This window comes from Callorhinus ursinus, unplaced genomic scaffold, assembly GCF_003265705.2.
Source record: "Callorhinus ursinus isolate GAN/ISIS: 27379988/994484 unplaced genomic scaffold, GSC_fseal_2.0 scaffold14, whole genome shotgun sequence".
Lineage (NCBI taxonomy): Eukaryota > Metazoa > Chordata > Mammalia > Carnivora > Otariidae > Callorhinus > Callorhinus ursinus.
The window spans coordinates 26,212,339-26,224,502 of NW_027397076.1; the positions used below are offsets into that span (position 1 = coordinate 26,212,339).

The 12,164-nt window shown below is 34.1% G+C and overlaps 1 protein-coding gene across 3 annotated transcripts in view; it reads right to left on the reverse strand.

Moving 5' to 3' along the window:
- PTPRQ (protein tyrosine phosphatase receptor type Q) overlaps window positions 1–12,164 on the reverse strand; it is a 219,885-nt gene that overhangs the window by 15,322 nt on the left and 192,399 nt on the right. For all 3 annotated transcript variants that reach the window (XM_073900607.1, XM_073900608.1, XM_073900609.1), the window contains 3 exons: window positions 10,317–10,398; window positions 7,070–7,160; window positions 893–969 (listed from right to left, as the gene is read on the reverse strand). In XM_073900607.1, the coding sequence (XP_073756708.1) occupies window positions 893–969; window positions 7,070–7,160; window positions 10,317–10,398 (250 nt within the window). The remainder of the gene's footprint in view (window positions 1–892; window positions 970–7,069; window positions 7,161–10,316; window positions 10,399–12,164) is intronic.

The following is a 12,164-nucleotide window of genomic DNA, read 5'->3' on the forward strand; positions in this document are numbered from 1 at the left end:
ATAAGGGAGCATATCTTGTTTTTAAGAAACCAACTGTATATTGGAGTTGTTCAGAGATACAATCATCTGCCTTAGGAGGAAGTAGGTGAAACAATGCCAAGAGAGGCTAACATCTAATTATCAGGATTGATTCAGAAACAGTTCCCAGGTGAATGGTTGAATTTAATGACCGTAAGGGCAAGGGCAATTCCATGTGTCAACCTCAGTGCAGATTGTGGGTGCATTTCAAGTTTCTATATACCTGTGATAGTGATGAGCATTGAGAGGGTAAGAGGGCCATATGGAAGGAGAGGGAGAGAGAGAGATCCCTAAAACACTTTGGTTTCATTTGATTTTTAATCTAATGCAGCAAGCATTCATTATCTATAATGTGCCCGATAGTACATTAGGCATGTCACAATTCATCCCGCGTTGGTTCATTTACGGTTTTTGAGCAGCTACAATGGAGTGCACATTCTACAGGTAACTGAGGATCAAAGAAGAACATGACATCATAGTCTCCTTCAAGGACTGAAAATCTAGATGGCAAGAAGAGAATAAAATTTTTATATTGTATAGACATAACTATTTGTCTTTTTCTTTGTAAGAGAGATTGACAGACATTGTCCTTGTGTACAAAGAATGTGTATAGTGGAAAGGCCTGAGGATATGAAGCTTGAAGTTATATATCTTTCATTTATTAGTGAAATTATTGTTGGTAAATTGTAATCTCTATTAGGAGCCCCCATTTCCCCATCTATAAAATGGAGGTACCTAGTGTTGTTGCAAGGAATTGGCACATAAAATCCATAGAGTTTATAACAAATTTCTGATTTAAAATATTTGGAAGAGTAATATAATTGAAGTATTTATGCTTTATAAGAATATAAAACATAAAAAAATAACAACTTACAGAAACATAGCTGGCATTAATATAATCCGATCCTGGAATACTAGCATCAGCTATCAGCTTCACTCTATTATTATTATCTAGAGGAAAATATAAGACAGTAATCCTAATTCATTATTTAAATTGCTACTACTTGATTTTACTATAAAAGTAATACAAAGAAATTCATGATGTAACATCGAACATTACAGATGGTCATAATTAAAGTAGAAGTTCCCTCTTATCCCATATTTCCACTACCCAGAGACAATGACTATTAATATGTTCTTGTATATATTTCTAGAATCGTCTATACAATTTCATAAAAATTAACCACAAATGGAGTGATACACATTCTTTTCTGCAATATTTTTCATTTACCTGTATCTTTCCATATATAATCATAACAAAAATGTCTAGTTCATTATTTTAAGCAGCCATATAGTATTTCGTTCTTTGAATAAAACATACTAATTTAATTCTTATGATGATTTCAATTCACCTCATTTTGTTATTGTGAAATGATAAATAAATATAACTAAACTTTTTGCACATATGTTGTAGTGTATTTGTAGAATACATTACCAGCAGTAAAATTCCCAAATCCTGTCATGCATTTCAAATTTTGAAAGATATTGCCAAACTCTTCTCTAATTATATCAATTCATACTCTGAACAAAAGTGTTTGAAAAGTGTTTGCACAATTCTGTTTCCTCTTACTTTCACTACCACAAGATATTGTTAAACATTTTAGTTCATGATATTTTGATAGATACAAATTGATGTCTCATAATACTTATTTTTATTTCCTTAAATCTGAAAGCAATTCAACTGAGCTTCTTTGCTTGTGTATTGGCCATTTTAAATACCTTTTTCATTAATGGCCACTTCATATTATACTATTTTTCTATTTTTAAAAAATATTTTATACAAAAAATATATCATGTTACATATTCAATACATACTTACATGTATTGAAATTTTCTTGTCATTTTTTGACCCTATCCATCAATGTAGCTAGCTATCCTGCCATACAGAAAATGTACATTTTTTTAATAATCAAAATTTGAATTATTTTTCTTCATGGCATCATGATGGTTTCTTGTGTCATTCACACAAAGGTGTCTGTCACACCAATATTTTTATTTTTACAAATCTTACATTCATATTTTCTTCTAGAACTTTTAATGGTTTTTCTGCTTTTGTTTCAACTATTTCAATCTTTGATCCATTGGGATTTATTATTATTTTTTATAGAACTAGGTAAAGTCTATATTTTATTGTTTGTTTCTTTGTTGCCTTTTGGAACAATGAAGTCCCAGTTTGTTAACATTTCAAAATGTTCAAATATTAATATTCAAAATACCACTCTTATTATACACTAGGTTTCTCTGTGCATTTCTAAGCCTATTTCTGGACTATTTATTCATTTCCATTAATGTATCTGCCCACTCTCTAATACCAAACTTTTAATTATTATTCTTTTAAGATTTTATTTATTTTTTTGACGGAGAGAGAGAGAAAGTGAGGGAGGGAATACAAGCAGGGGGAGGGGGAGAGGGAGAAGCAGGCTTCCCGCTGAGAAGGGAGCCAGATGCAGGGCTGGATCCCAGGACCCTGGGATCATGACCTGAGCCGAAGGCAGACGCTTAACGACTGAGCTACCCAGGTGCCCCTAATTATTATTCTTTAGACTATTTTAAGATCTGGTAAAACTAGATGCCCCCTAACCATTATTTTTCTTCAAAAAGGGGGTTCAAATTATTTTTTTCCTGAGGATTTTTACCCAGTTGGTATTATGATGGTATTTCAATTGTAATGTCAGGTGCTAATTTTTTTTTTAAGATTTTATTTATTTATTTGACAGAGAGACACAGCGAAAGAGGGAACACAAGCAGGGAGAGTGGGAGAGGGAGAAGCAGGTCTCCCGCTGAGCAGGGAGCCCGACGCAGGGCTCCATCCCAGGACCCTGGGATCATGACCTGAGCCAAAGGCAGACACTCAACAACTGAGCCACCCAGGTGCTCCTCCAGTGCTAATTTTAGCTAAGCATGAAATGATATAAAATACCTATTCCTACATAATTATTTTGAAGTTTTGTTTTTTTTTTAAATCTCACTGGGAAGGCACTCGTAGTGGAGGAAAATGGGTAAACGGGTGTGGGTTTGAATTCCAGATGATCTTTTTACCATATGAATGGCCTTAGGTGAATTCTTTAACTTCTCTGCTCCTTCATTACCTTACCTATAATATATAGTTATAATATTTATTTTGTAGAATCCTCTTGAGGAAAACTTACATGAAAGCTTATGGAACTTATAAAGCTGAACAAGACTTGATTCTAGAGGGGAGGGGGGTGGGAGGATGGGTTAGCCCGGTGATGGGTATCAAAGAGGGTACGTTCTGCATGGAGCATTGGGTGTTATACACAAACAATGAATCATGTAACACTATATCAAAAACTAATGATGTAATGTATGGTGATTAACATAATAAAATAAAATTAAAAAAAAAACAACTTAAGCACATGTTACCTGTTAAATGACTTTGCTGTATTGTTAGTGATTCAAATGACCAGCCTGATATGTTTAGAGATGGGGAATGTTTAAGCAAATTTATGCAAATGACTTACGTCCCAAAGACTTGAATTTGGTATGATCTAACTACTTTAATGACATTGTGGCTAGTCCTGTAATTTAGGAAGGGAAGCCATTAGGCCTCTGTTCATGCGCTATGCCTGCTTATTATTATCTGAGTCAACAGCAAGCTAAAACTTTTCTTCGTGGTGTTGGAACATTTCTGAAGGTCATACTGTCCTGTCAAAGGGAGATTTGGAAATCTCTTCTGCAAGCATTTGCTGCTAATTCTAGTATCTTAAAGCCCTGTAAGCTAATATCTTCTAAAATGCACTGTGATATTTGAAATCCTACTTCCTACATTACTCAGGGGAAACAATGCACTCCACTAAGCTGTCTCAAGCTAAAATTCAGAGCCTATTAAAATGAATTCATTCTCTACGGGAGAAAAAAACGTTTCTTCAGCTTCACGGCTTCTCTGCAAGCACAGTGGGAGAATATATTTAGTTTAAACATTTCATTTGCTTGTACTGTGTGTGTGTGTGTGTGTGTGTGTGTGTGTGTGTGTGGCTGGGGTGTACTTGCCCACAGAGGTGGCTGTGAGTTTACAGCTTGCCTTCTCACTCAGGTTAGGGAAGTGGGCTTGCTATGTCCAGACTATAGACCCTAAGGGCCTGTTATTAAATCTTATTCACCCATTGATTACTAACAATCATAAGAATTAACACTGAGAGCTTTCCATGTTCCAGTACTGGGTAGAGTGATTTACATAATTATTTCATCTAATCCTCACAATAACCCTATGAGGTGGGCACCACTGAATAATGTCCAGTCACTAAGGCAGTGAATAGGTACACAGGATTGTAGCCCAGGAAGTTTGATCAGTGCCCACACATTCCTAGCATTTTTACTATACAGCAAGGAGTACATTAGTTGAATTAATAAATTATTCTAATCACATTCTTGAAAAATAGAGAAATCTACCTAACAAAATTATCTTATAGGACCTCTAACTCTCTGAGTATAGTTAAGAAAAAGGTTTCCCTACAAATCCATTAAAGGATATTGAACATAGATGTAATATATTATTTGAAAAATTTCCATAAGTTTTCTGTACTGAAATCAAGAAGAAAGCAGAAAACAATTGGACATTATCCATTTGACTGTAGCAAAGGTGAAAAATGCATGAAATGCCACTTATAATATCCCAAACATCCTTGATTTACAACATAGTTCCATCATCAACAATTATTTTTTGTCTTAGCCTCAGATTTGAAGAAACTGGGCAGTCAGACTTTTCAGCTCTTCTTGTTGTTTTAGGGTTATTTATTTTCATTGGCCACTCATATTCTCTTCCTATCCTATAAGTAATAAGCTATGTCGTCTGACTTTTCTTATACCCATGATGTGAACCTAGATAATAATGCACTGGGATCTTAATTAAAAAAAGACTGAAATGGCACATTTAAAAAATATCTTGCTGGGGCGCCTGGATGGCTCAGTCAATTGGGTGTCTGACTTGATTTTGGCTCAGGTTATGGTTATAGGGTCGTGAGATTGAGGCCCGTGTTGTCCGGCTCCCCACTCAGCGGGGGGTCTGCTGGAGATTCTCTCCCTCCCTCTCTCCCTGCCCCTCTTCCTGCTTGCTCTCTCTCTCTCTCTTTAAATCTTAAAAAGAGTATCTTACTAATGTCTCAAATTTTTATGTATTTTAAATTAGATACTCTTTGGTCTTTGGAAATAAGTTAGCCATATTTGGTTTGCTTATCTTATATACACTGATATAAATTACTTCAGCCAAATATATGATTGTAAATAAATATTAAATATTCCATAGTAACTGTCCTTTTTTAAAAAGATTTTTTATTTATTTATTTTTGAGAGAGACAGATACAGAGAGAGAGAATGAGTGCAAGAGCGGGGGAGCGGCAGAGAGAGAAGCAGATTTCCCAGTGAGCAAGGAGCCTGATGCAGGGCAAGATCCCAGGACCCTGAGATCACGACCTGAGCTGAAGGCAGACACTTAGCCGACTGAGCCACCCAGGCACCCAGTAACTGTCTTTCAATCAGATTACAGTGTTTATTTTCACAGAAGAGCATTGAATAAGCATGAAGCAGACAGTACCGAAGAAATTTAGGTAGAGACAAATATAAAGACATGAGAATTTCCATATCTCTTAAACTTATGATACATCCAACCCAGGTTAACTCTCTGAAAAGGAAAACAAAAGGACCTATTGAGAAACTTCATGCCATAGAAACTTAGAGACTCAATACTAACATTCCTTACTTCTTACAATAGTGTCTGATTTGTCAACTTGCTCCTAAAGTCATTTACTTATGATTTGCTTTGTTCCAGAAGGGATTTTGGGTGATAAAAGCTATTTGCATTTTCATCCTATCCTAATTCTTGGGAATTAGCAGATTCCACTAGATTACTACTTCCTATATCATATTTCCCTAAATTTGTTTACTTCATGTCTCAGTTATCCTTGAGTTCTAGAATATCAGAATTTGGTCCATGTCCTCCTATCCACATCCTTTATGATTTTACACTCTGCGGTTTTATCCTTCTTCAAATCTGTGTCTTTCTAGGCAGAAGAGTTCAATTCTTAAGTAAGGAATTTTCCCAGTATAGTTTTGAAAATGCATAGAACATAGAAAAATGTATATTTATTAAAAATACTTTAAAACTAGGAGTATTTTAAAATTCTAGATTTTGAAACAATATTAATAATATTTCAGAATATCACAAATAGCATTTTCTTATCTCATAAAGTGTATGGAATCAAAATATAGATAGGAGGCACATTTGTTCAAAAAATGTAATATCAAATATATAGCTATTATGAACAGAAGAATGTTCTACTTTTCCTTTCACATCACTGCTAATTCTTTTTTTTTTTTAAGATTTTATTTATTTATTTGACAGAGAGATAGAGAGCCAAGTAGGCAGAGGGACAGGGAGAAGCAGGCTCTCCGCTGAGCAGGGAGCCAGACGTGGGGCTCGATCCCAGCACCCCAGGATCATGACCTGAGCCGAAGGCAGCTGCTTAACCGACTGAGCCACCCAGGCACCCCGATCACTGCTAATTCTTAAAGTGATAATACAGTTTCTTTTCTTATTGATTGAAAAATGAAGTTTTGTCGACTATGGTGAGGCACCACCTGCCTCCTTTGTAAAACCACCCTGGTAAGCACACATTTACTTTGATCTTCAATGAATATTTTGCAATGCATCTGTTATATTCCATAAGAAAGCACAGCCCTAATTTTAAGGGAAATGAATGCACAAAGTTACATATTTCTCTTTTCATTTGAGAATTAGATCTGTAGGAAGATGTTAGAGAGGTTCGTTACCTGGATTAAATTACAAAGCTAAGAAACTATTAGGTCTACAGTTTCTTGCACCTGCATAAGTGAACCTTGTATGAACAAGCTGAAAATCATGTACATTAACATTAATAAATATTAACAAAGCAAAAGAGATACAATTTGAAAATTACTGCTAATAAAGTGCATTATTGTAATTCAATTAATATTAATAGGTTTAAGAAATAAAAAGGCTAAGATGCATGTGGTGCTCATTTTAAAACATTTTGCAGGTTGAAACCAGGGCACATACATGGTTTTATATTCGGAAAGCGGTTTTTTGCTCTGTTCCAAGGCAGATCGGCATCAGTTGAAGAAAGATCCTGAAGAAATTTTGGCAGTTCCTGTGGAATGAAGTCATTGCAGTTTAGATTTATTTCAGAGGTAAACAAGAAATTCTACTTAGGAAAAAACTATTCTTTATTCTAAACCCTTTTACTTTTAAATTGAAAACACCTCTAATAACTGCAGAAACAAGGTCAAATTAACAGCAATGAACTTATGTAAACGTTTACTGAAAATATCCTGAAAAAATTGGTCAGTTGGTCTATTGCTTTCTCTGGGATAACTTCTTTGTACTTTTAGAAGCTCTAAGATGTGGCAACCATGTTACTAATAACGCTTTTCCATACTTTACTAATGGTTTCATCAGGAACACACTGAGTATTATTTAATATTTTAATGTCCACTTAGTAGGGGAAGGGAGTTCGGTGATTTATTATTTGTTTTTTCTCCTCAGGCAGCGTGATTTCATGCCTATTAATTGGTACAACATTGGTCAGTTTAAGAAGATGCCAAAGGTCAATTCCTGTTCTCAGTAGGCATTGTTAAATCGATACTGGAATGCAAAGGTGTGATTAAGAATTATCAGACACAGATGAAGGGTCAAGGAGATCCATTATTGACATTTTGGTAAAAAATCATGATATTATCCATTCATCATTAAGAAAGTTGGTGCAAGAAAATGTGGTCATTATTTTGTTGAGCTGGTGATTTATATTTACAAAGTTTATGGTTTTTCATTTTAGAAATAAATCTCAACTTGCCAAATTCCTTAAAAAGTGTTAAAATTTGTTTTTACAATTTTTCAACATCATTATAAACTACTCCTTTTATTAGATAAGTCTTCCTTTCCCTCTTATTTTTCCTCAAAAAGAAAAAGCCAGACAGTCTTTTGCATGTGAGTATGTGCAGTGTAAGCATCTGAAATCTGGTGTACTGGCACAAAAGGCTTAGAAAAAAATTTGTTTAACCAAGTAGGGAATCCTAGAACCCTTTCCCTGTGTCAAGGTGTTGGGAGTATATGTCAGCATATTCATATAGATAAAGGAATAGGAGAGGAATAGAGGAGAAAACAAAGGTGAAATGGAAATCTCCTGAAAGGTGGTATTTTTTTTTCTGTAATTATTTCACATAGAAGTTTCCAATTATAGATTTAATGACTGTGGCCTTGATAATCAATACCCAATTACCAGGTTGACTGTTTGGATAGTAATGTCACACTTGCAACCTTTTTCTTACCAGGGGACAGAGGGCCTCCATCATCCTATTCAGTTCTTTCTCCTACTGTTTGTTCTTTTCAGTGGGATCATAGTTGAGTGAGACTGTTTTGCATCCTTATGCTTTTGCATTTCTTCTCACTCTCTGGGATACTCTTCCCCCTTTATTTACCCTTTAGTTTTCTGCTAGTCCAAAAGTTCATCTCAAACAACACCTTTTTGTGCAGTCTGTCAATCCTCACTTCTTTCTGCATATCTCTGTCATGATACAGTGTACTTACGCATTTTTTATGCATGTCTGCAGTTCTTATCATAGTATGAGCTTCTTTATGGTAGAAGTCATAGTCGTAATACATTGCTAATACTTGTGTCAGCCACTATTCTTAGTGTTACACACACATTCAATCATTTTAGTGTTCACAACTTAGTGAGATAAATACTATTATTGGTAAATACTATTATTTTACAAGTGAGGATATGGAGGAACAGAGACTTTATGTGATTTATCCAAAGTCACTTAGCTATTAAGCATTGAATTGATATATATCAATAAGCCAAATACAATGCCTACCATATAGTAGGAGCTTATAAATATTTAAGGTATAAGTGGTTATGATCCGAGTTTTAAAGTTTATCAAATATGCATTTATTTATTTAAATATAATTTTGCTTTAAAAAACTTAATATAGCATTAGGATAAAAAACAATTAAAAAATTCCTTACACGTATAGATATGTTTATATAATACATACATACAACCTATATATTTGTATTTAAAAAGTTCTTAAAACCATGATCTCCAAAGAAGTTCAACTAGAAATTTTCTCAATGTAATATATGTGAAAATGTTGTTGCTAATAAAACTTTTCATCTACTCAGTCATGCATAATGTAATTATATTCGCTCCTATTCTAGTGAAATTACACTTTTGCTTCTGAAAAATTGTGAGTTCTCGCTGTGTAAATGCTAAGAAAAGTTTTAGGGTACCATCTATTTTGTTAAGTCCAGGCCAATATTACTTAAGAAGCATAACCAAAGAGCTGTAGGAAATACCATTAATCTTCTCACATTTTGTTATTATTCCCTGAGAGGCTGAAATATTATAATCCTGAATTATTCAAGCCAATTGCTTAATTCTTTGTTTCATAGGTTCACACACTAAAAATTTCATGAAAAAAAAAAGAAATAAAGTTTTTGGTGACATTTAGAAATCCATATTACTTATATAATACAAAATAATCACATAAGTTTGGAAAGATGCACACAAGTTTTAAAAATGTTTAGAGATCTGATACATACCTTATGCATTAATATAATTTGAATTTTATAGATATACAAAATGTTGAAAGCAATATAATTAATCTTAACTTTTAAGTAGTGTTAAAGTGGAATGCTCTTAACTCAACATATTCTCCATAACGTGATAGTGTATTTATTTCACAGTAACTTAAAAATAGGTCTCGTAAAACACAGGTATTTTTACTTTTAGATAGTTCTAGAAATAATATTTTTGTAGTTTCTGGAAATATCACGTTCTGTTCTCAGGTTCATCTATATCACTAACATAAACTAAGCAGGCAGATATAAAATGGAATTATTTGGTCTCTAAATCTAAAATAATTATTTAAATATAAAACCACAATTATGGTAAAGCCTAAATCTCACACACCAGCAAAAACCAATGAATACAACCTTCCAGACTTTCCAGACTCCCATGCACATCTGGATGAAAGAGCAGAGCAGAAATGGGGCCAGGCTGCCATTGCTGGGGAGGTCTGAAGAAGAGCACCCTTTCCTCACACAGTAGGTGAATAATTCTGTTCAGGTTGCACCAGAGGCCACCCCGTGTAACATTACTATCCAAACAATCAACCTGGTAATTGGGTATTGATTATCAAGGCCAGAGTCCTTCATGGCCTTGCATGCTTAAAATGGACATGAAATGTGACACATGAAATGACTGGAGGTCTGGCAATGTTGTGACAACTGCTAGTAACATACCAAAAATTCTTCTTGAAACTTTAGGTTGTTGTTTGTGCAAAGCTCTTCAACATGTTGCAGGAAGGACTTCTTGCTTACCGGCCTCCAAGCAAAGAGAGGTAGAAAATGGAATCACGTTAGATTGGCACTGGCTGTACAGTGAATAAGTCAAAGAACAACAGATATTTCAAAACCCGTAACCACACAGCCCTTTAAAGTCATTTTGCCATATTTACAAAATTAACTTTTCCCCTGTAAGTGTGCTTTCTTTGTATTCCTGGCACAAAATCCTTCCCATTTTTAAGTGACTTTATATGAATGATTTCACATTGTAAGGAAAAAAGTTTTTCAAGTAAATATAAGGGCATAAAGTTATCATTGAATCCTAAAGCACATAATACCTCTTTGTCATACAGAAAACATTTTATACATTACAAGGTTTTAGAAGATATAAAATATTGCAGTGACCTCATTCTCATAATGATATGGTTTTTAAACCCTAAGGAGTTTAAATATCCCCGTATTACTTCCCAAGCTAAAATACAGACATGCAGGCTTCACCCCAGAGAGAGAGAAAGCATTTCTCCAGTTACCATGCAATTAGTCATGCTTTTATGATTTATATCCAGCTTGGAGGTTTTTCTAGCAAACATACAAAAAAGGAACCACACATTAAGATTCATTGAATCCGTGAATCTAGCATTGACATTCAAAAAGAAGAAAAGATATTTAACAAACTTACTTGATGGATTTTCTATAACTAAGTAACCTGCAACAGAGATTGTGTTAAATGCGTGATAAGCTGAGGGGATAGGTCTTTCTGAAAGAGTTCTAGATTAAAATCAGATAAATATAATAAATCAGTAATGTATGATGTGCTATGCCTTTACCTGATATGCAATCATTATTTTAAATTCTATTTCATCTTTCTAAATTATATTATTTGGACTCAATATGGCCAAATAATAACTTAGCTTCCCTCTCAAGCTAAGATACTCTTTTAATATTGTTAGGCCTTTGGGGTACTATGTTAAAAACAGGTCACTTTTTTATATATTGCATAGTATTTAGAGTCTAAGAGAGTTAATGTATATTTATTTATTTTATTTATTTATTCTTTTAAAGATTTATTTATTTATTTGAGAGAGCAAGAATGAGAGAGAGAGAATACATGAGGGGGGGAGGGCCAGAGGGAAAAGCAGGCTCCTTGCCGAGCAGGGAGCTCAATGCGGGACTCAATCCTGGAACTCCGGGATCATGACCTGAGCCAAAGGCAGTGGCCCAACCAACTGAGCCACCCAGGCGCCCGAGTTAATGTATATTTAAAAAAATATTTTCTTTGTCCATAGAGAATGCTTAACCAGGGGGAGTGGATCTTTGAAAAATGACATCATATTGCCTAAGTTTTATTTCATGAGTGAGTTTTGATGAGTATATAACCATAAAAAATCACAATTCTTTCAGTTCCTTTAGACATATCTCCTGTGACATTTCATTGGTCAAGTTATTCATACTCTGAAAAAAATTGAAATAATTTTTAACAGCCAAACAGACTATGCAACACACACAAATTCAAAGATGGGAACATCTTTAATAACACATTTGTCATGCACAATCAATTAGCACTGCAAAACCACAAAAGGCACAAAGTATAATGAAATAAAATCAATAAAATAAAAATTTTTCAAAGTTTTAAATTTTAAGTATTATCAAGGATGATTTTACTGCATTCCTGAAGTGAATAATGTTTATAAGAGGATGTGGTTTTCGAAGTAAAGGACAAATGAAAGAAAATAATTAGATTGAAAAATGTGTCATAATGAATACTACGAAAATGGTTACAAAGGGGTGTGTTCAATGAAAAAAACA